Source organism: Gavia stellata, chromosome 18 (genome assembly GCF_030936135.1).
Source record: "Gavia stellata isolate bGavSte3 chromosome 18, bGavSte3.hap2, whole genome shotgun sequence".
Lineage (NCBI taxonomy): Eukaryota > Metazoa > Chordata > Aves > Gaviiformes > Gaviidae > Gavia > Gavia stellata.
In genome coordinates this window covers 18,340,641-18,364,079 of record NC_082611.1, presented here as the reverse complement: position 1 = coordinate 18,364,079, position 23,439 = coordinate 18,340,641, and the positions used below count along the sequence as shown (strand labels likewise).

At 58.9% G+C, this 23,439-nt stretch overlaps 1 protein-coding gene across 1 annotated transcript; it reads right to left on the bottom strand.

Annotated features, from left to right (window-relative positions):
* Window positions 1-3,913: 3,913 nt before the first annotated feature.
* Window positions 3,914-17,310, bottom strand: CAPN15 (calpain 15). The gene is made up of 11 exons (XM_059826382.1): window positions 15,813-17,310; window positions 11,653-11,861; window positions 11,223-11,406; window positions 8,215-8,438; window positions 7,087-7,212; window positions 6,190-6,342; window positions 5,811-5,972; window positions 5,263-5,492; window positions 4,893-5,053; window positions 4,387-4,565; window positions 3,914-4,186 (listed from the first exon to the last, which is right to left on the bottom strand). The coding sequence occupies exons 1-11, from the start codon at window positions 17,286-17,288 to the stop codon at window positions 4,009-4,011; spliced, it is 3,282 nt and encodes a 1,093-aa protein (XP_059682365.1). The 5' UTR covers window positions 17,289-17,310; the 3' UTR covers window positions 3,914-4,008.
* Window positions 17,311-23,439: the final 6,129 nt, after the last annotated feature.

The following is a 23,439-nucleotide window of genomic DNA, read 5'->3' as shown; positions in this document are numbered from 1 at the left end:
GCCCGCCTGGATCCCGCAGCGAGGACCCACGTTTCCACCTCCAGCCCTGGGAGAGCCCCCCCGGGGCTCGGCAGGCGGTGGTGACCGCGCCGATGGGACGGCAAATGCCCTCACCTGCCCGAGCATCCTCGCGGCCGCCCAGGGAGGAGCAGCATCGAGCTGGGACCAGCGCCACGGGCAGCAAGAGCGGCCACCAGCGTGGCGGGCGCACGTGCCCATAGCAGCCTGCCCCACTCGCCCTGTCCCACCAAGTGTAACCTGGCGTCCCGGGGGTGACTTGTGCTGTCACTTGGCTTCTTGTAGCCACGTCCCCTTGCTCAGGGTCTAACAGCCGTGCCAGGGCCCGCAGGACAGCCCCTGCCTGCTCGCTGCCTTTGTTGTCACACGCGTGGTCCAGCCTCTAGGCCATTCATACCTGTCAGTACAGCAGCACTCTTCCTCCCTCTCTCCCCCATCCTGCTGTCCATCCTTCTGTCTGTCCTTCCCTCCTGACCCACCGCTCTCGCTGCCTGTCCCCATCTTCCCCTTCAGACCTCAGGCTTAAGACATGACAGAGTCAAGGGATGACAAACTTACTGATAAAGCAACACACTGCTCCGAAGCTGATGTGTCAAATACAATTATATCTTTTGACACACAATTATACGTAATTATAAAGCAGTTAATGCTGGCTCAACCCTTGCGAATCACGCGCAATTACGGCTTGACTTCACCTCCCTCTCCTCCACGGCCACCGCTCTCGGCCATTGCCCGGTTGGTGACCCTGGGGGTGTCCTGAGGGCTCCCGGTGGCTCGGGGCCACGGGCGGCACTGCTGCCAACCATCACCAGCCACGCGCCCGCTCCTGGGAGGTGCCGTCCACTCCACGCACCAGCCCAGCCGGTGCCCGAGTGTCCCTGTTTGCACGGGGCGCTGCCTTGCCGAGCTCCTGCCATGGTGGGATTTGTCCCCAGCACGTTGGCTGGCGCAGGGCTCGCCAGGACGTGCCTCCGGAGAGCCACGGTCCGTGGGGAAGGCAGGACGCAGTTGCCCACCTGGGCCGGCCACGCAGCCACCGTCACGACAAGGGCCACCACCGGGTCACTGAGATGTCCAAGTGCGTCCTTGGTGTCGAGCAGCGCAGAGCTGGGTGGGGGGGACCCCGTTCACGCGTGGGGCAGCCCCGTGGCGGTGACAGGCAGCGGTTTTAGCCACGCGACCCAGCCGGCATCCCCCGGAAGGAGCGGGCCCCACGCAGGCAGCCTGCCCGCAGCGGCGAGGGCAAGGGGCCGCGCGGGTTAAATCCTGCCTCTGCCGACACGGCTCCTCTCCCTGAACAGACTGAGGGGAGAGGAGGGGAGCGCGGCAGTGCCCTCCCCGCCAAAATTAACTCTCCATCTGTTTCTCCCCGGCTGAGGCTGATGGCTTGTGACAGGGCCTCCTGAATGCAAAGATGTTTCGCCCGGAAAAATCTATTACAAGTTGCTGTAAGAAAGACCGAAATCCTCTCCTTCTGTCTCTCCCTACTGGTCTCAAGGTGCCCACCCCGGGCGAGAGCGGGCTGGCGCGCAGCCGGCCGCCTCCGCTCAGCCGGAAAGCTCTCCCCAGCGCCAGCCTGCCTCGCCCCCGGCCCAAGCGGGGAGGCAGGAGGGAGGATGGGTGCTGCCCTGGGTGGTGGTGAGGATGGAGAAGCCGTTACTTCATCCCCAATCTGGGCACGGTGTCGGTGAGGCACCGGGCATGGCCCTGGCACCGCCGCACCGCTCTGCCATCCCGGAGCCTGGCGCGGTGCAGATGGGGAAACTGAGGCAGGAGGTCCCATGCCCACCGGCTGCTGCCTGACCCTGGCCGGGACCTGGAGCCCCACGCCGGCCCCCGCCCTGGCTGCTCCCGGGGGCCCGGAGCCCCTGTCCCGGGTGGGCAGCGGGTGGGCAGCGGGTGGGCAGCGGCTGCCCTCTCCCGGCAGCGGCGCAGCCCTGCTCGGCCCTGGCAGAAGGCAGCTGCCGCTCGCTTTATGGGATTTTCTGGATTTCACTTTATTTTTGCCCCTTTCCGCTCCGCTGAGCGGCCCTTCCCGTCCCCCAAAGAAACCTGAAACTCCAATTCCCCCTGGTTTTTGTGCCCAGCTCTACTTTCAGGGCACTGACGGATGCCCACCGCTCCACAGAAATGGCTTCAAGACTCTTTGCTTGGACCCCAAAATCTCACCAGCAAGCGCCGGCCGGCACCCCTTCCCCACCGTCCCCCCCCGCGGTGCCGCAGCCAAGCACGGCGAAAGCAGGCAGCTTCAGTAAAAAACAAAACTTTATTTGGTCCGTCAGAACCTGAGTTTGAAAACCACCCATGGATAATTCGTATCATACAGGGATTACTGATCTGATTTACAATTGATAAAATATCCTATGTTTCTTAAGAGCTGGACAGTATTTACAGGGTTAAAAATATTCACAGCTCAGAAAGACAGAAAGAGAGAGAAAAAGAAGTGAAGGACAAATAGTCTTGAGGAGGAAGGAGCAGGGAAGAGAGAAAACAGATCAACAAACAAAAATACAGACAGAGCTTGGCTCAGCAGCCCCGGCCGGGGGGGCCAGGAGGGTGCCAGGACAGCCCACCCCCCCCTGCCCACCCCTCGGCTCCCCGGGGTGGGAGGGAGGGACAGAGGGACACGCTGGGCAAACCCCACAGCTCACCCCCCCCCTGCCCGGGTGGGCTGGGCACGGGGTGCAAGCTGCCCCCCAGCACGGTCCCCGCTGGAACAGGGCCCAGCATCTCCCACCGCCCCCCCCCAGAGCAACCTGGGAAGGAGAGGGTAACACCAGGGGACCCCCCCAAAACACACACACGCACACCTGCGCCAAGCCAGGATGCCCTGAAAACGGGGGGTCAGCCGCTGCCACGGAGCACCCGCCGGGGCCAGCGGCACCCCGAGGCTCTTGCAAGCCTTCACCCTGTGCTCACTACCTTCCACAGGACTCAGCCTCTGAAGGATGGGGCTCTCCGCTTCCCTCCCCCCTCCCAAAATCACTCCTCCCCTCCCTGGCACATGGTAACGTGGTAAAGCCATGGGGAGCTGCTCCCCAAACCCTGGGTCTGTACCTGCTGCCCTTCACCCCTCACCTCCGCAGGGCAGCGCCCGGAGGGGCGAGCCCAGCTCGGAAGCATGGCTTCTCTCCAGGCACTGCTTTCAGCGGCCGCCTTTGCATAGTAACACTTGTGTGACGAGTTGAGGGGGGTCTCCGCTGCCGCAGCCCCCCCCCCCCGGAGCATCGCCCCCGTGGCCCCGCTCCGGAGGGGCGGCAGAGGAGGGCACTTCTGCATTTCACCCCAAGGTGCGGTGAAAACCCGGCAGCTTTCCAAAACAACCCAGCGCCCTCTCCTCCCCAGCCCCGGCCCGGCGCAGGGGGCACGCTGGACGGGAGAGGTGGATGGGGGGTCTGGGCACCACAGCGGGGTGACCCCGGCACCCCCCAGCCCAGCTACGGTACCTCGGTGCCACGTTGGTCCTGGCAGCGGACGATGTGGGGAACAAGACACTGGGAAGGGCCCGGGGACAGACGGAGGGTCACACAGACGGACAGATGTCAGAGGTATATTCTTTTTTTTTTGCAGCGCCAGGGCCCTGGCGCCGCGGGGGGGGGCAGAGTCCTGAGCGTGGTGCCTGGGAAGGGCCTTGACAGCAACCCCCAGCACCCCCCCTCCCGCAGCCCCCCGCCGCGTGCCCAGGGCAGGCCGAGGGCACCGGGCCCCAACGCGGGTATGGGGCAGGTGGGATCCTGAGATGGCCCCGTGCCCCCAGCTGCTCCTCATAAAGTGCACAGGGGGGGGCTGGTGGTGCCAGGGCGGGGGGCGGCGGGCAGAGCTGGTCCTGGCCCTGAGAGCTCACCCCGGCCCCACGGCGCAGGGCAAAGTGCTGGGTGTGATGCTCCGGCTCTGCCCCACGGCTCAGCGCTGACAGCTCGGGGGGCGACCCCAGGCCAGAGGTTCGGTGAAAATAACGGGGGAGCGGAGCGGGGAGAGGGAGGCGCTTCGTCATAGGGGCCGGGGGCCGTGGAGCCCAGCGACTTCGGGCGTCAGCAGCGGGTTGTGGGTGCCCTTCGTCGACATCCAGTCATTGAGGAAGGCCTGGGTGGCTTTGCGGTGCGCTAAGCGGTGGGTGATGGAGAAGCCGGCGTTACCCTCCAGCTGGGAGAGGATCACCAACACCTGCCTGCGAAGAGGGTGACGGGCTCAGGGCCAGGCAGCTGCCTCTGCCCCGGCAATCCCATCCCCTGCCTGTCACCCCAGCGCCCACCCTCTGCCCACACCTCCCCGCCAGCGCCAGGCTCTGCCTTGCCTCAAGCCTCCTGCCAGCACCCGCCTGCCCTCAGCGGGCAGCCCCCCGCCAACCCACCCCTGCCTACCCCGGACCTGTGCAGGGGGGGGACGCTGTCCTGCGTTTTGAGGCTGCCACGAGTGGAGACGACGTTGAAGCTGTCGGTGCAGTCGCACTGGACGTGCAGGTAGGACTTGGGGTGCCGGTTCTCCACCACCACAATGAGCCCTGCCCAGCCGTGCGTCAAGTAGTAGCAGGTCATCCCCTCGCGGCCCTGGGGCAAACGGCAGGGTCAGGGGTGTGAAGCCTCCGGGCACTCCTGCCTCCGAATCTCAGCCCCCGGGGACCAGTATCTTCCACCTCCAGCCAAGGGCTGCCCATCTGCTGGGGTACCCCACGCAGCCCCAGGGAGCAAAGACAGTGGCCATCCATGGGGTAGGAGGGGACTAGGTGGCAGCCAGTGCTGGCACAAGCCCTGCCCAGCTCCTGCCAGACTGAGGACACAGCAGAGGCAGGGTCCAGGCTCCCCCTGGCAGCATCGCCCCCCTCCCCGCCGCAGCTACAGGCAGGCCAGCCCCTGCCCCATGCCACCCGCACCCACCTCGTGGCGCTCGCCCTTGTTCTCGGTTAGCAGGATGATGGCGTCCGCCAGCGTGGTGGGCTGTGCCTCCACCTGCTCCACCATCACCAGGCGGGAGCTGTAGATGGCCAGGATATAGCTGGAATAATCGGTGGCCGGTCGGCTGCTGGTGGGACTGGATGCTGCGGAGACACACGGAAGAAGGAGGGGATCAGTGAGACTGTCGCCAAGCCCACAAACCTCAGGAGCAGGGTGCTGCTGGCTTGCTACCCGGGCAGGCAACCTCCACCCCCAGCAAGGTCCCCACGGTGAAGATCGAGGGCTTTGTCACCTCTGCCTCCCCCAAAGTCTCCGCCAGCATCGTCGCGGGGAGGGCAGCGCAGCCCCTTACCCTGGGTGGCGGCAGGGCCTGCCAGGGCGGCAGTCCAGTGGTTGAAGGCACAGCACACGACGGCGTACTCGCCCGGCTCCAGCATGACGTCGCAGTTGACGAACTTCTTAACGGCTCGTTTGCTGTGAGCCATCAGCCGGCCCAGGCTCAGCTTGTTCCCGCTGGTGAAGGTGGCCCGGAAAACCATGATGCACAGATCCAGCAAGTGGCTGTCCACCGTGTCCGACCGCCTGCGCCAGGAGGGGGAGAAGGGTCACACGTCACCCGAGCGCTGCCCCGCAGAGCACGTGGAGGCCACGGGCAGGATGGCGGAGCCAGAGGAAGAGTCCTCCCGCTGCCCCAAGTACCCAGCCCCAGGAACCAGCGCGCCTTCAGGGCTTGGGTTTCGGCTAAAACCTGAGCAGACCCTGAGGACTGGAGAAATGGTGATGGGGGCCCATCCCCGAGCTCTGCCACCCTGTGGGGTGGTGTGGGGTGAGAGAGCGACGCTTTTGGGATTTCTCCTGGGGCCGGGTCACTGCCTGCAGCCCGTGTGCTGCCCAGCTCACCTGCTGCCCTCCTGGAAGAGGGCAAACTCCAGGGCGGCACGCTCCAACACCGTCAGCGACGTCACCGTCACCGGCCCATTGGCCTTGTTGGGGAACATGCCCTGCACGCGCACCTCGTGCCAGTCCGAATGGAGCTTGCAGATATCCACGGAGTCAAAATACCTGTGGGGAAGCTGAGCTCAGCACCGGCGGGGTCCTCTGTGGGTGCACTGCTCTGCCCCCACGGCCCAGCAGCCGGGAGCAGCAGGCACCGGCAGGTCACCTCCACCCCTCTGGGGATGCCTGGCCCTGCCTGCCCCATCTTGACCCCCATGTCCCATTTTCTGTCCCCTGCCTGGCTTCCCGCCCCACAGCCTCTGCCTCCTGGGCACTACCGTACTTAATGAAATCGCTGTACTCCATCCAGAAGACGCCCTCGCTGCTGCCGTGGGGCATCAGGTCGTGACGCAAGGGAGCTGGCCAGTGCGGCCACTCGTCGGACCAGTTGCCATTCCAGGAGAAGCGGCCCCAGGGGTTTCGGAGCCTCAGTAACCTGGGGGAAGGGGAAAAAGGGTGTCAGAGGCCTAGGAGGAAGGAAAGCGTGAGGAAGATCACCTCTGAGATGCTCTCCCAGCTCTGCAGACCCAGCAAGCCGCCCGCAGAGGGCACCACCCCACTTCTACCCCTGCTTTTCAAAGCCCTCAGAGCATCCCACCCCACTGTCACCCCAGATGCCCACTTCCTGCAGCTCTGGACCTGCTGCAGCTTCCTCTGCCCCTTCCTGCTTGAAGGGCTTCCAGCCAGGTGCTGCAGGGAAGGGGCTCAGCAGGGAAGGGGCTACGGAGTGTGTGCCCACAGCTGCACAAGCCCAGAACTGACACGGCTGAAAATTGGGCTTCATACAGCACCCAGGCTGTTGGGTGCAGCACCCCTTTCTATCCCCCCACCATCCAAAGGTGAGAAGGATGCCCTGCGTGCATCACTGAGTTTAAGGAGCTCAACTCAATCCTCCGCGTCTTGTGAGAAGACCAGGTGAACCGTTCTGCACCATAGTGCGTCCTGGAGCAGAGCAGCCCTGGAAGTGGAGCCAGTGCCAGGCGAGGACGGCTTGTATGACAACAGCATTTACGTGACACCCTGGGATGGAGAAACAGCCCTTGCTGGCCATGAGGATGGGACACCAAAGAGTCCCCGAGGTCTTGTCCAACGTGCACTCAATTATCTGTCCCCAGGGTTTCTGCTCGGGCTGTTGGCAGGAACGTCTGCTGTACCATGCCAGCCTCCACCCAGAACTTACCTGAAGTTTTGCACATCCCGCACGTCCAGGATGGAGTAGGCGTGCCGTGGACGCAGACCCATACTCTCGTAGGCCACATCATCCACTTTCATGTTGCCTCCGCCACAGGACGCACCCATAAGAAACCTGCACGGGGGAAAGCAAAACACTTGGTGTCCTGCCAGGCCTGGCATGGGGGGGGAAGCTCGTCCCTACCGCTCAACGCACAGGACAGACTCCCCGCCCAGGAGGCTCCTGGATATTCCCTCTCTGCAACCACACTGTAAACCTCCCTGGAGCAGTGCCCCGGCCCCGCCAGCCCGACCTTTGCCTGGGCAGCAGCGAGCTCCCTCCACCCGCTCACATGCACACTCGAGCCCAGGCTCTGTGGCGAGCTTCTCCGAGCAGTGCCCTCACCTGCAGAGCTGAAAGCTCCGTCCCCGCACAGCGGAGCTTTGCCCAAACCTCGGCCGTTTTCTGCCAGGCCCTGGGGTCCTGCCCGTATGCCTGCCTCCACTGCGCAGGCAGCCGGCCCATTCTGCAGGGGTGAGGACAGGCTATTTGGGGCGGGAGGTCTCCACCAGAGAGGACAGGGGGGACACCACATGCTGAGATCTATCAGCCTCCCATGTGGCCCCGTACTGCAGGCTGGCAGGAACAACCCTGCCTTCAGCCAGCCTAACTGCCCTCCCGCTCCTCCTGCCAGAGTGATGACCAAGAGGTCTTTGCTTTTGCTTTATCACCTATAGACTGCCTATAGTCATGCCCAGGTATGGCCAGCAAAGATGCCATGTATGGGTGGGAGAGACGTGCAGGGTCAAGCACTTAACAACAGAAAAAAACTCAAAGCAAAGCAAGCAGGCTCAATGCCAGCCACTTCAAAACGCCCACAAAACAGCAGTAAACGTGCACAGGGAAGTTCACCAGGATTTTAATTTCATATGAAAATTAAACAAAGGAGAAATAATTTCTTAAAGCTTAGAGGGGGAGCTCCACCAATGCTCCAGATGAGTACCAAGGGTGGTGGTCTCCACCCTAGGTAATGCACTAGCCCTTCTCCTCTGAGCCTCTGCAAACGAGAGCGGCCCCCCTCGCCCCCCTCTCCGAGCGTCCATGCTCCTGCCACGGCACCCTCCTGCCTCGTCTTACCCAGCCTCCTTAGAACTCAGCATTTTGGCCCAGATGAGGTCAGTGTCAATGGGCTCCTCGCGAGGGTTAGTGGAGCTGACCTGCAGCATCAGGCTCTCGCAGGGGGCACCCGTTAGTGTAGCCAGGCCTTCAATAGCACGCCCCGCCTGGAGGGCAAAGTACGAACCATGAAGCTTGGCCAGCGCCTTCTCAATGAGGGCGACCCACAACTGCTTCCTCTGGGCCTGCGGAAAGAGGGAGAAACGCATCACGAGCCGCCCCGGGCAGGAGATGGGAAAGCGAAGGCAGCGCGCGCAGACAAGGCAAAGCCCCGCTCACCCACCCGCTGCCAGCCCTCCCGCTGCGATGGGAGATGGAGAGGCAGGAGCAGCAAGGCCAAGGCACCAGGAGCTTGTCTGCATGAGGCCAAGGGCGACCCCGTTCGCTGCCTGCTCAGTGTTTTGTTTGCACAGTTTAATTCCCCTTGGGAAAACATCCTGGAGTAAACACCCAAGAGGCCTGGGTGCTGACAGAGCTGCACCCTGGGGTGCCCAGTCAGGCTGGCAGGGGTGGGTGTCCAGCTTGAAAGCTAACGGTCCCTTTCTTCTTCTTCAACCTGGATTTACAAATGTTTAATAATAGAAGAGGACATCAAGCACATCTGGAACAGCTGCCTTTCACTCGCACACTATTGCAAACCAAACCCAACACACCTTTGGCAGAGGAGGCTGCCCAGAGCACACACGGCAGTGGGACTGATTAGATTTCACCCATGGAACGGAGACAAGCTGCAAAAACTCCCAGGCAGATGGGCAAACTCCTCTACTTCTGCACAGGGACAGTAGCAAGATGTAATGAGAAGATGCAAGTTTTGCAGCGGGGAACTCTCCCTGGAGTTGCTTTGCTCTGGTGCCAGACTATTGCTCTTGGCATCGCTAGGCTGATTACGGATTCAGAAAGAAATGCAGAAGCTGCATTAATGCACCCAGAGGTTTGCAAAGCCCCCATCGGCCACGGCAATGCGGGCTCAGGGCGCAGCCTTCACCGCTACATCCAAGCCACCGTTGCGGGTCCTCGGCGCGCCGCAGGGTGCAGTCACCAGCTGTGCTTTACTCCTGGGCATGTTCAGGCTGCGGGGAGACACCTCTGCTCCAGCCCCTGCCTGCAGCGAGGACGCGAAGAGGAAGGCGTACGAGGACAGAAGGCAAGGAGACATTTGCCGGCCTTCGGGTCCTCAGCAAATCGGGTTCAGTACCCGGTGCATGGAGGGGAGCAGGGGAAAAGCGCTGGTACACAGTGACTGTGCGACTCACAGGTGGCAGCCAAGAGCTGGGAGAGGAAAGGAGGGCAGTGAAGATTTCTTTCCGATGGATAAAGAAAGCTTACAAGTGCTTTTCACTGTTTTTTGAGTCCCTTACTCAACAAAATCCATGTTGTTTATTTCTGCCTGAGCCGCAGCCGGGGAGCTCTGATAAGAGCCTTATTTTTCCTTTATTTTTAAAACTCTCCATTTTTCCATTTTTAGCCCCCACATTCAGCTCACACAGCTAAAAGCTCAGCAGAAAAATCTCGTCACGATTCAGATGCCCGTGGAAACAAAGGCAAGGCAAGCCCAGCCCATGTGAAAACCTTCAATATTAAAAAAAAAAAAAGCAGACTTCAAATTTGAAGAGAGGAAGGACGGATAGAAAAGGAAAAAAAAAAGACAGGCAAATCTGGTGCTGAAAATAATGTCTGACTCGATCCTCTCTGTCTACTGTGAGGCAGAATGTAGACATAGACTCCTCCTTTTTCCCCCTCTCCATATTTTCTCCTTAACAGGACTGGCATCCAGCAGCGCTGGCAATCATTTTGCCCCACTCAGTGTCCCCGTGTCCCTGGGGGGATCACCCACTCCGCTGAGAAAGCAGCCAGGCAGCCCAGGCTTGGCAGTGCCGTACCCGTGCCTGCGCAGTGCGAAGCCCCTGCCTGGACCCCTGCCCCTCTGCCCAGAGCCAGGGTTAAGTGGGGCTCAGGAGCCGGCGCTGCCAACCGTGCCAGGACTGCTGCCCGTTAGCTCCGATGCAATTAGCAGTTGCCCCAGGACTGGGCCACCTCCACGCCACGGAGGGCACAGGCTACCGAGCCCACACAAGCTGGGAACTCTGCAAGCTGTGCCAAGATTAAAGTTCCCCAAATACTCATCTTCGGGCCCCGCTTCCCCAGCCAGAGTCCTGTCCTGACATCTACGCAGGATGCAGTCTGGGGCTGCGTGTACTTTATAACAGAACAAAGTCCAACCCACCAGTCCGGGGTCCCTGTCTCCTCCTGATAGCACCACTTTGCTTTGTTTGGCAGATTTTGCCACCTGAGTTTCAATAAAGATGTTCTCAGTCTCCTTCATGGACGTGATCCCAGCAAGCATCCCTGAGCCTGGCAGGCAGGGCAGGGCATAACACGCAGTGACATCCCGAGGTGGCCGAGGGAGCTTCGTTAATCCTAGCAGATGCCACCCGAGTGTGCTCAGAGCAACTGGGCACCGGCTCGAAACAGGCTGCTTTGTCTCCTTCTCCACAGTCCCCTCCTGGCAAAGCCAAGCTGCCAGACCTCCCCGCAGAGGAAAGAAGCAGCTTTCCCTCAGCCCCTCGCAGTGCAAAACACACGGGTTAAAATATTTTCCTTTTGCCGTGAAGAATAAGGATGGTTTCCCCTGCAAGTGAAGTGGCTGTGGTGCAGGGAGGCGTGAGGGAAAAGCAACTGCAAATGAAACTTCTCCATCGCAGCCTGGAAAATGCCAAAAGGGGCCTAAACAGATTTATATTATGGCCTCAAAGAGTTCAGCTGTCCCGAAGGTACAGCAAAAAGCAGGGTCCTGAGCTGCAAACCCCCCATGCAGCACAGAGTAGGGGCCTCACACAAAGCACAGCAGTACCTCTTCCCACTGCCTCCATCAGCCCTCTCTCCTGGGAGAGCCAAGGACGAGCCTCCCCCTGCCCCTGGAGCACTGCCCACCCCCTCCCGGCACCCCTCTTCCCCCCTGGGCCGCTGACCTGCGAGAAGAGGAGGTATCCGCACTCATCGCACGGCAGCATGTCATCCACCAGCACCGTGGTCCACGTCCCGTCCTTGCACAGCCGCACCTGGTAGGCACCTTCGGGGCACAGCGTCCTCGTGATCATCACCCTCTCCACCAGCTCCGGCCGCTCGGCCAGCACGGCCAGGGCGCTCAGGAACCTGCCGGCGGGACGGGACGTGGGATGGTCTCAGCGGGGCACGGGCAGGCAGCAGGCAGCTGCCCAGACGTGCAGCGCAGGGGACTGCGGTCCGCAGCCGCTTGGTAAGGGGTAAGGCAGAGGATGGGGTACAGGGCTGGGGGTATAAATGGGTTTGAGTAGGGCTGAGGGGTCTGATCTGGAGCTGGATGAAGGCGGGGAAGGAGGAAGGGGTAGGAGGGTGTCAGCCTGGCTCGCTCCCCCTTACCAGCAGTTTCCCAGCAGTCCCTGTAGGATATCCGAGGGCCTGGGTGTCCGAAACACCGACCACTTCACCGATCGGTCCTTGAAGATGCTACAGTTGATTTCGTGGGGTCGCAGCCACTGTTTCACCCTCTGCTGCACGCTGTCGCCTTCCGGGAATCCCACGGACTTGGGCCCAGGGTGGAAACTGTCATCTACAAAATTGACTTTGTTCTGCGAGAGCGAAAGGCAAGGAGAGCATCAGTGTGCAGCTGTGCGGCACACACAGCTCCCCGGGGCCTCCTGGGACGGAGCTGGCCTGGAAAGCCTCCCACTGCACCCCCAGGAGTGAGAGCGGAACCCCCAGCCCTCCTGCCTGGCTCGGGCAGCCCCTTCCAATGCCGTGCCGGGGAGCAGGCCTGGGGCCGGGTGTCTGCTGGCAACGGCACAGATGCACGTGGTGCATCAGGTCCAGCATTCAGCCCTGCCGTGAGCCAGCTCACCTCTCTGGGCCCCAAGCTCCGGACTGCGACTCAAATCTGCCTTTTTCTGTTTCACAGGAACCTCCCCGGGCAGGGACTGTCTCGCACTTCATGCTGGTGCTAAAAGCTGGACCGTGGGGGACTTTGGCTGCCCCTATAAGCGGCAAAGCGTGCGAGCAGCAAGCCTGCGGGAACCACCTGACAAGCAAACACTCCGAGCCCTGTGCTAAGGGCTGAGCTGTCCCTGCGCTGAAGAGGACACGCTGGGCTTGGCAGTCCTGTGCCACCCCCGAGGCACAGCCGTGGCGGGTATCAGGGGCACCTTTCGCAATTGGATTCAGCCCGACCATAAACAGGCAAGCAATTCCAGAGTAAGGGTATCCCATGTCTGAGCCCACCTGCAATAGCTGCTGCGTATTAAATAAAAAAGGATGGACTGAAGGGCAGATAATCTCATAGGTATTAGCCACAGAGGCAGGATGGAAGGACAGAACTGCACCAAGGGGAGAAGAGCGGCTTTTTCAGACAGTTCAACACAGGGTGAAATGAGAACTGGGATTTCTTTGTTATTGTTAATTAAATGAAATTAAATTCTTTCAGCAAAAGCCAGTTCTGATTTAAATTAGCTTTTATGCACACTGAACTAGTAGTTGTCCTTCCTTTTCTGTTGCAATCCTAAGTGAACGCTTTCTACGTGGTGCCTCAATTAGCACTTCCAGCTTCTCTTTCGCAAAAGGGTGTTTTTCAGCTAATAGATGTCACTGTTCCAATACCAATGCGGGCCAAAAGGGACACATCCCAAGGCTTGCTGGTTCTTCCAAGGGGAGTGTCCACACTGTGCAGCTGATGAGCAGCTGCCTCTGCTGTTTTGGCCAGCAACCTCATCTTGCCACATCCCGGCCTCGCACACTCGCCTCTTGGGGTGCAGCCAGGGCTCCCCAGGAACCCGCCGTGCAGGGCCGCGTGGGCACAGAACAAGGCAGCAGTCCATGAGTCAGAGCCTGAGGGCATCTCAAGCTTTCTGTCCCCTGTGGAGTCGCTGCGATGATTTTCCAAGCAGCAGAGGTAGAAAAAGCCTTCAGCCTCCCCGGTATCATGGCCAGGGCCGGGACAGCACTCAGCAGGACTGCGGGAGCCTGGATGTGAGCCCACGGACCTCACCAGCACTGAAGGCAACGCAAAAGCCGTAGCAGCGCAATTCCCCAGCAGCGTCCGGAAAGCCTGCCTAACAAGCTAATTACCTTCATACTGCGATCTCTCCCTTCGCATATTTCTAAATGCTTTAGAGAAGTTGTCACTACCAATATCCCTGTGAGATGGAGGGAAAGAGAGGCACAAGAGCTGCAGCGTCAGAGCAGAGGAGCACATAACTCCTCTCATGCCCGGGCAGCGATGAGCCTGCTCACAGTGTCAGACAAGGAGCCCTGCTTATTTCTCCTAGAAGGGGATAAATCTGGGCATCAGACCTCCTTCACTCCTCCTGCTCTGCCGAGAACCCTCTTCATGCCATTCTGGACCAGAGATGTGACCTTCTCTGCTGCCACCTCCCTGGGACCGCACGGGCCGAGGAAGGCTGCTGCCTTGCCCTGCATGGCCTCGCTGCCAGTAGCGGACTGTCTGATGGCTGGAGAGGAAGGAAAACAGAGATGGGGCCTCCCCCAGCACACGGAAAAGCTCTGCAGGCAGAGGTGCCAGAGCATGGCACAGACAGGAAGAGTCCTGGGTTGTCTTTCTAGCTCTGCAGAATGTGGCGATGTGTGTTGCTATTCCGAAAGGGGGAAGGATGGTTAATTAGAGGCGAGAAGAAACGTGAGACAGTGGGATAAGCAAGAGAGGGGACAGCACAAGATGCCCAGCAGATGCTCGGTGCAGAGGCAGCTAGTGGAAGAGGTCAGCTCTGCTCTCCTCCCAGACACAAGAGAAAGGGTAAAGCTAAAAGTGGGGGCCACGCACCAAGAAGTGTTGGAAAAGGCACCCCTGGAATAGCGGAGGAGGGAGTGCCCACGGCAGGAGCTCAAGCAGAAATCTCTGCAGGGAGCAGCGCAGCAAGGCAAGCTGCTCCACGTGATTTGGGGCACACGGACAACAGGCAGAGGAGAACTTGGCCAGCCTGATGCTTTCGCCAGAGGAAGGCTGAATAGCCTGTGAAACACCGCGGCCAGAAGGAAGCTTGGAGGTTGCCTTACATGCCAGCCCAAACAGGAGCATCGCTGGGAAGCTGCAGACGCGCCAAGAGCGGAGCGAGCAGGAGTATGTGAGCAATAGTGTCCCACCACCACTGCCAATCCCTCCCTCAGACCTGCAGAGCCTTTGACTTACCATAAACAGTGTCAGAACATAGCAGTGATTTAATTTTAGGGGGATTTTCAGGAGATGGCCCACGCTGATCTAATAGCCCGTTACTGCCAGCTTAGCAAGCTGAACAGGCTCAGCCAAGGCTCCGACCGAGAGCTGTGCTGGATGGGACAAGGCAGACTCCCCTCCTTGGCAGCGGCAAGCTGCTAATTCAACTTGGCCATCTCTCATAATTCATCTTTCAGGCCTGATTCCACTGGATATAACAGCTGTTCCTTGCCTACAAAAGAGGCTATTCACTTGCTTAAAAGAGAGGGATAAGCAGAATCAGGGTCTCTCTGCTATAAAGACACCCACATCTGTTAAGATGGACACATAGCAATTAAAAACCCCACAACCCCAAAACAGGATCCTTCTCAACAGTTTCCCTCCCGAGCCAAACGTTTCTGTCGTCCCCAGTCTGCACAGCGGAGGCACAGGCATGGACACACACCTCGGCCCAAGCAGAAAAAGCCTTGTCTGTACGTCAAAATGGGACTGCAACTCCCTTTCCATCTGGTCCAGAAGAGCTGAAGGCTTCCCCCAGAAGGAGGGAAGAGAAAGAGCAGCATTCACAGGAGCATCTTATGCCACTCAGTGAAAAAAATGGGGCCATCAGCACACTGTTTGAGACTGAAACCCAATAGATCGAGCCAGATACTTCACAGTGGGAGGGGAGGGTGACAGCACGCGCTCCTGAGACCCTCACCTGGAGCCAGGGTAGAGCTAAACCTCAGCTGTCCTTCCCAAAACAGGGGCGAGTCGTTTGCAGCTGCAGCTGTGCATTCACTAACACCAAACCCAAGAACGCCAAGGCCCAGCTTACGGTTCTCGAATGCTTGCAGTTGCTGGCAGTGGCAGCGGTTCCTCTGCCTGCACCCCTGCCAGTGCTCTGAGCCTCTGCCTGCTGCATCCCCAGATTTCCTGCACCCACACGTCGCAGCTGCTGCCCACAGACAGCGGTGCTACCAGCAAACCTGGACACACTCTCTCCCAGGTATTGCCACCCTTCCATACGGAAGGAGATGTACTGACCACCAAGAATGTCCTCTTCAACCCAGATATTCTCTCTCACTGATTTAAAATATCACTAGGTTTCAGAGTTAACACTCAGACTTCCTCACTCTTGGACTGGGAGTGAACTGGATGGGCCGTCTTCACCCCAGAGATTATCTTGCACCAATTTAAAATATTACATTTCAGTGTTAATAACCAGCATCCGGCTGTTGCAGGTGAAGATCTTCTCTGGGACCCAAGACACAGAAGGCAGCTTGCCTGTGCCAAGCGATGCCCTAGACCCACGGGGGAGGCGTGAAGAGAGCCCCCTCCAAGCGAAACCAGGAGCAAGACTAGTTCACCAAACACTCACCTCCCGGCAGAAGGTCACAATATTTTCCCACAGGGCTTTGGCCTCTCCCTCATCTGTCTGCCGCCTCTTCTCCACGTGCATGCTCTCCCGTCTCTTCAGGGGCTTGAGGCCCTTGCGCTGGGCCACGTACTGCTGCGGGGTATGGCAGGCCACACAGTGCTTGGCCTTCAGCTCGTTGAGCAAGGTACAAGCGGGACAAGCCCACTGGCCTGGCCTCTCCTGGCCCGTGGGCAGCTGGGAGGGGAAGAGACGGGCGACCTTGCGGGCAGACGGGGCCCTGCCGCCGCAAGAGGAGCAGCCACCCTTGTCGCCAGTCCCGCAGTCAGGGCAGCGAGGGGACAGCTCGCCCTGCGTCCCGTGCTCCTGGAAGCCGTGCAGCTTGGAGGAACCGCAGGCTTTGCACTTCTGGGCCAGGGTGGGGTTCTTGAGGGTGCATTTGGAACAGGACCAGGTGGTGAAGTCAGGGCTGGAGGGGCTGCAAGGAGTGAATCTCACTGAGTCCCCCACCAGATTGATGGTGTCACTGCCTTTCTGGGCACTGCAAGCCTCGCATTTGCCGGCCCCGGCAGAGTTAAGCAGGGAGCAGGAGCTGCACTTCCAGTGGGATGGACTGACTTCCATCTCCTCCTCCAGCACGCTCAACCGTTTGTTGGACAGCAGCTCCTGGAAGCGGGCAGCCGGGGCAGCCCTGGCCTGACCCTGCGGAGAACCCTTCTGCCCTGCTGCGCTCTGAGCCACGGGCTGGGAGGCTTCGGGCCCCGGCATCTGCAGCTGGGGGGGCACCTCCCGGCGGCTTCGGGGCACAGGGTTGTTCTGGAGCCCCGGGGAGAAGGGACTGAAGGCTGGTATCTTCTGGGCCTCTTGTTCCATAGCCACTGGGCCTTGGGTGGCCATGGCATCACCATCAGGGATCTCTGCAGAGGCTAAAGGCTGCGGGGTAGAGGGGGCCATGTGAAATCCGGCAGGGGTGATGACTTCAGGGACGACCAGCGCCTCTGGCGGGATCTTGGGCAGGGAGAGCTTGCGTGGACCACCACACGCAGAGCAGGAGTTGGCCACCGGTGTGTTGTGCAGTGTGCAGCGCTGGCAAGCCCAGCCACTCTCCAGCTCCGCTTCATCAGGGCTCTTCCCCTCCGAGTCCTCGCTGCTGCTTTCTGCCTTGGCAGCCTCCTCCTTGGACGCGCCCTTGGGCTCCACAAGCACGGTGGGCTTCGGCAAGATACCGTTGATGACGGGCAAGGGGGAGCCGCTGGGTCCTGGCTCTGGGGTGAAGCCACATACCTCGCAGGTTTCCTTGCCCAGAAAGTTCCTGAAGGTGCAGCGGGCACAAGCCCATTTCTGTTCCTCCACGCTGAGCCGCAGGATGTGGTTGAGGTCAGGCTTCTGGCGGGGGGCTTCACATATGGAGCACTGGCGCTGGCCGACAGGGTTCAGAAAGGTGCAGCGGGTGCAGGACCACTCGCGGATGTCAGCCATGGAGCCGGGAGAGTGGGAGTGGCTGAAAGAAAGAAGAAGACAGCGTGAAGCCAAGGCCACCTGGTACACAGGGTTACCATGCGTTTCCTGGGCTGGCATAGTCAGGACTTTGCTTCCAGGAAGGGACAACCATCAATCCAGTCACTGCTCTCCAGGCATTTGTTCCTCTGGCACTGACAAACAATTTCTTGAAGTGCACAGCAAAGCACTGGCTTCTACTCAAAACACTTCAGGAAGGGCACAAGCAACAGCCCTGCAAGCCTGCCGACCCCTCTCTCATTGCAGGGATGCGCCCCGGCAAGCCAGGACACCACCTCTGCGCCCAACCCCGACAATTTTGTACATCTGAAGCTTGTTTGTAATGCTCTGGAGGAGGTGACGCCCTGCTCTGCCTTCTTGCTGTTCCCAGGGTCAATTCTTCCCCCCTTCAGTGTCACTCCAGCCCACCTCCGTTTCACTTTCTGTTCCTGTCTCTCTCCTCTCCTTTTGGCTCGCCACCACGGGTACACCACTGATCTACACTGGGATAACTGTGTTATCCCACACCAGACACCACCAAGCAAAGAAAAACAGGTTATGGTGTACGGTGGTGGTTTTACCTGGCTATAGGCTTCGGGGCCAGAAGCCTGGCCCGGCCAGCCTGCCAGCAGTAGCTCCGTGCCGGAGTCGAAGCGGGTCATGGTGCACCGGTGCTGGGACAGCTCTCCAGTCAGTTCTGAGCTCAGCAGAGGGGGGCACCGTGTCCCAGCTCCAGCTCCTGCCCAGCTTACCTGGGAAGCGGAGAGGCCGCAGAGCCCTGCTGTCAGCACCAGCCCTTGGCTTCAACCTCCAGCGTTGCCCAGGAATGCCTGAAACCCTGATGGGGGAACGGGTCCAATGCACACCACAGCCACCTCACTCCAGAGCAGAAAGTTGTAATAACATTTTCCAGGTAAGTTCAATTTTCAGAAAGCGAAGCGCAGCAGCGATACCAGCTCCACGGGCCATGGCAACCTCTGGGCTTGCAGCGAGCAGCTCTCCCTCACCATGGCCCTCCTGGTGCTTTCAGAAAGGCAACGCCACGCTTGCACGCCTGCTGACATGGCAGAAGGAATCCCAGCCCTGCATGGTGCCCTTTGTTCCCTGCTTGGGGTCATTTCCTGGAGCTTTGAGCAAAGGTGGGGCTGAAACACAGCTTTCTGCTTCCTCCTCCTCTTTCAGGTAAATGCACACCACGAGTCCAGAGCCCTCCCTCCGTGCACTCCTGCTCCCAAATAACGCAGCCGACTCTAAAGCCCCAACCTTGAACCCAAGCTCCAGGCCAGGTGCACCTTTCTCCAGCTGAGCTGGTCCCCTTCCAACCCACCCTGCTTGCCTGAGTCCCCAGGCAGGGCCAACCCTGCAGGAGAAGCCTCTGAGTCCACCCCATGGCCTCAGCTCTTCCTGGGAACAGCAAATTCAGGCCATCCCAGACCAAGGAATGAGCAGCCTAAATCACGGGGGCTGCACCCCAGCGGGTTCACCACAGGCTCCGTCTCTAGCGTCCCTTCAAGGACCAGGGTTCAACCACAACACAGGCTGGAACAAAGAAAGGAAAGAAGATGTTTTATGCAACAGAAGGCAAGTGCAGAAATCTGTGAGACTCTGGTGCAGTCCACGGAGGGAACTGGGTCCTGGCTGGTCTCCAGCATCCCAAGCAGCAGCACCTGCACAACGAGCTTCCCAAGGAGGCTGAGCAGACTGCATTGCAGCAGCGGGGTCTTGAGGGGACAGAGGATGCAGTAAGAACCACCCTGGGGAGGAGGAGAGTGACCCTCCTTTTGGCTGGGTACACAAGAAACTCTCCTGGGAATACTCCAGCAGCAGCAATCCGAGCACATTTCCAGACTGTGCCCCACAGCCATCAAAAGAGCAGCTCCCCCACACAAAGACATCAGCTACAACCTTCAACTCCCTTCTTAAATCAAATGTTTCTCTAAATAAAGCCCGAACCCAAGAAATCCATTTTATTGCAAGAGAGAGCTTGAAAATTCATTCTGGTTCATATACCATGCCTTCATAGTTGGAACTTTACAAGGTATTTATTTACTGGAGTTATTTAAGGAATCTTTCTCAGCTAAGAGAAATATAAATATTGATTTTTCTGCCTGAAGTCCTACAGCTGTGAGCCACTGTACAGTCCTCTCCCCCACAGCAGCACCATGCCCATGACCGTCTGAAAGGGAGATCATTGTTCAAACAGAGAAAGGGAAGGAGCTGCGTGCCTGGCTCCAGCAGAGACGGGGAAACGAACGGGGCCATGAAGGGCACCGTGATCCTGTCACATCCATTCGTCTTACTGGATGAGGTTCATCAAACCACAGGCATCAGCAAAAGGCAAGCAGAGGCTGTCAGCAACCTGTGCCATCCACATCCGTCCTCCTGCAGCGTCCCGTGCTGTTACCCACTGCACACCGTGCTGGAGAGCACTGGCTCCAAAAAATCCACCCCTAAATGCAGATGCCGTGCTGCTTACCGCAGAGCGGGACCCTCCAGCCACCAATCTTCCTGCTGCGTGCATCACTCTCTCGCCCATGGTCCTACCCAGCAGGCAAAGGCTTCTGGCCATGCAACCGCAGGACCATGGAAAGAAATCCTTTCCCATACCAATAGAGAGAAGGGAAAAACCAGGATAACCTAAAAGACAGAAGTTGCACATGAGGAGACAGTGGGACGTGCCACATCACCAGACCTGCTTGATGAGCTATCAACGATGAGCTGCGGGCTTGGGGAAGGCGGCACCGTGTCACTTGGCCGGGCAGGAGATCCAAGGTCCAGGCAGCAAGAAGGGAGGCAGAAGCCAGGACACTGCAGTGCTCTGCCCTGCCACTGCACGGGCTCTCCCCCACGCTCTGATACTGGCCTTGGGGAGCTGCGATCACCACGCTGTCCCCTTCCTGGTCCCCTCCTCTCCCCCACGCCGCAGGAATCGGCTCCCAACACTGTCCGTTCCACGGACACCATCCTGGCCGCTGCTGGGATTTCCACCTACTTGACTTTCTCCACTGGGAGCTCTCAGGAAAACCAAAAAGCCTCCCAGAAAGGCCATCAGCTCTTCCCTCAGAGGTCTGTAGCTCCCCTTGCAGTGGCAGGGCCACCAGCGTGGTAAGCTCTGGCCTGAGATTTTCCTGCCCACTTCTCCCCGGGATGGCTGTCGCACCATATCGTGGTGCCCCACAGCCACACAGCTTTCTCTGCAAGCTAGCGGAAGACACACAGAAATGGGAGAGGACATGGGACAGGCATCTTCGGCTGTCCTCCACAAGCCACCCGTTGCCCAGCCTTGACAATTGGCAGTACACCAGACTGCAGCCTGCTCCCACCAGACTCCTCCCTAGGACTGATGGACAATTCAAGTCCCTGCCTGGAGCACCAGACTTAATTTAAGGGTCCAAAGATCACAGAGGGCACAAGGCTGGAACCCGTCCTTATACGGAACACCCCATACCAGCACATGGTGGATCGCAGCAGCAGCCTCTGTCCCACACCAACACCTACCGCTCAAAAACGAACTGGCTGAAGGAGAAACCCAACCGCAGCCTGTCCAAGCTCTGTACTTCTCCCTACAAAGCCTGGCTGGCTCCTTTCCCGACAGGCAACGAGCCTGCGTGAGGAAATACAGTTCTCTCCACCATCTATTCACCAGGCCCATCTGCTGCATGATAACACACATGCTCTCCAGCCCCAGAAAACGCAACCGAGATAAACATCGCCTGCCACCTTCCCAGGCGCCGGCGCAGGAGAGGAGCTCCTCTCAAAAACAGCCGCTCCACAGTGACCTGGCAAAGTCACCCACCCACAGAAGGGCTTTTTCTTGGGAAGGGGACGCTTTACAGGGAGCACGATGACACAAGTGCTCAGCAGCCCGTCGGGCTGCCAGCAGGGATCTGCTAGAGGCTCTTTTTGGGTGCGCACGGCAACGAAAGGGCAACAGCCGTACCAACCCACACCTCGAGCAGCATGGACAGGGCTGGCCCCACACGGCCATGCTTCCCTCCGCGGTAGCGCTACCCAACCAAGACAGGGTGCACATCAGCTGGCAGGAGACACTACCACATTGGCAGGACCGCACCTACCTTGGCAGTCACAACAGTATAATTATAATACTTAAAAAAGAATATAGCAGGTACTCAACCGAGTAGACAGTTTTCAGCGTGCTGATCAGGTCCCAGGGAACCTTACTGCTCGCTCTGCCTTGCGGAGTTAGGAGTGCCAAGGACAGCCCACCGCCAAGGTGACAGCCTCCAGAGAGGGATGCTGGCCGGCATGCCTAAGGCAGCCTTCGCAGGCAGAATCTGGCAGCAGAGCTGCCTGAAGGGTGTGTGGCTCTTTCCCTCTGGACACCGCTTCTAAGTGCACAGAGGTGGCGGGGGAAGGCTGTCACTAGGAGGGAATGGAGTGTCACCACAGGGATGTCATGGCCCTTTGCTTCCCTCTGACGTGCAAGAACTTTCCTCTAACCAGAATGGGGCAGAACTGTTAGGACAAGACAGGGAAGGGATTAAGACAGCACCAGCTGGCCACCTTCCAAACCCACCTTGGGATAGTGATGTCCCACTCCCAGGGCTCTGCTGCGCTTGCGTGTCCTCTTGCTACAGAGCCCTGGCTCCTACACAGCCATCAAACAAGCCAAGGGTCTCCACCACCTTTGGGTGTCATCTGGGACCAAAGGCTTTTCTGGAGCCTCACCAGAGCAGGGCAAGACAGGAAGGAACAGGATAGGGTGCGAGACGGGGAAGTGCCCAAAAACCTGCAGTTTGCGTCTTTCCTGCCGGCGGGGAGCTGGTGGTGTGCCAAGGCTGTGTGACGTGCAGCTGAGCTCCAGGGCAAGAGATGGCAACCAGCCCTGGACAGAAGCACCTTGGACTGCCAGAGAGAATGGCTCGAGGTGACCTGGGCACTGGAGCGAGAGATCTCAGGGCTCCACTGCAGAGCCCACACCGGCAACAGGATTATATGAGCTTGTGTCAATCGCACGCAGCATCAGAATCAGGCTGTTTCTCTAAATAAAAGTCTTCCAGAACAGATAAAGCTTTAAAACTTACTGCTTCAGTTCTCTCCTGCAGTAAATAAACAAATAAATAAAAATCAATTGTTCTAGTCAGCAACGTACAAACCCCGGTTCTCTGAAACAGAACACATTGTAGCAAAATCCTCTTGTTTGACAAATAGAAGAAAAAGCACTAGAACCTTGTGAAAGAAAAAGAAAAATCACAAAAAAACCCAAACAAAATCCTGTCTCAATTGTCTGTGAGCTGCGAATCACTTCCCCTCCTCCCCAACCAGCTGTTTTCTATTTAACTCCTTCTTTCAATGGCACAGCATGCTCTGACCTAAGAGAAGGCTCCAGCATGGACCTACCACATCTCCAGAGCCAGCCGGAGCAGGAGACATCCGTGCCTGTGCAAGAAGAGGGTGAGGGAGGTCAGGAACCGCGCGGCATCGCTCTGGCAGTTGAACTGTTAGAAGGGCAGGTGGGTTGGGATGGTGGCCCGCACGTCACGAAGCCCAGGCAAGGAGATGCTGGTGGCTGAGCTGACTCACTCTAGCAGAGCCAGGCAAGGGCTGGTAGGCTGGACCAGGGGAAGGTTGCAGCAGATATACTGGCAGAGCAACACAGAAACACTCTGAATAGTGACTTTCCACCTTTTACACATTTCTATAGGAGAAAAACAGTCTCTGATTCACACTTCTAAACCCTGAAGGCTACAGAACTGCCACCAGCTCTGTGCCAGCATCATACAAACAGGGCAGGTTGCTTAAGTATTTCCAAATCCTGCCTCTCCCACTCCACCAAAGTGAGACAAGAACGTAACACAGGCTTCAGCACCAGTGACCTTCACCCAATTTCAGAGAAGTGCAGGCAAAAATAAAGCACCAGAAGGGACTTGTCCCTTTACCCTCTTCTGCCACTTTGCACCAGCACAGATCTTCTGCTGAGCAGGGGCAGAGACAGCAAAGAAAACCTCCCCTACTCATGCTTTCTTGGAGCATCATATCAAGGCAACCAAGTCAGGCAGTGCCAGGCAGACCCACTGCAATGGCACAAACGTGCCCACAAAACAGGGGCCCTCACTCGACGGCTCCACCCGTGAGCGAAAGCAGCACCCCACTGCCACAAGAGCAAGCATGG

Bases quoted from the DNA above. Each gene is read 5' to 3' on its own strand.
- CAPN15 (XM_059826382.1), bottom strand. From the start codon at position 17,288: ATGGCTGACATCCGCGAGTGGTCCTGCACCCGCTGCACCTTTCTGAAC. The intron at 8,439-11,222 runs GTCAGCGGCCCA...CTCTTTCCGCAG, and splicing joins GATACCTCCTCTTCTCGCAG to GCCCAGAGGAAGCAGTTGTG. The intron at 4,187-4,386 runs GTCCGGGGTAGG...CCCTCTTCGCAG, and splicing joins AGCGTCCCCCCCCTGCACAG to GCAGGTGTTGGTGATCCTCT.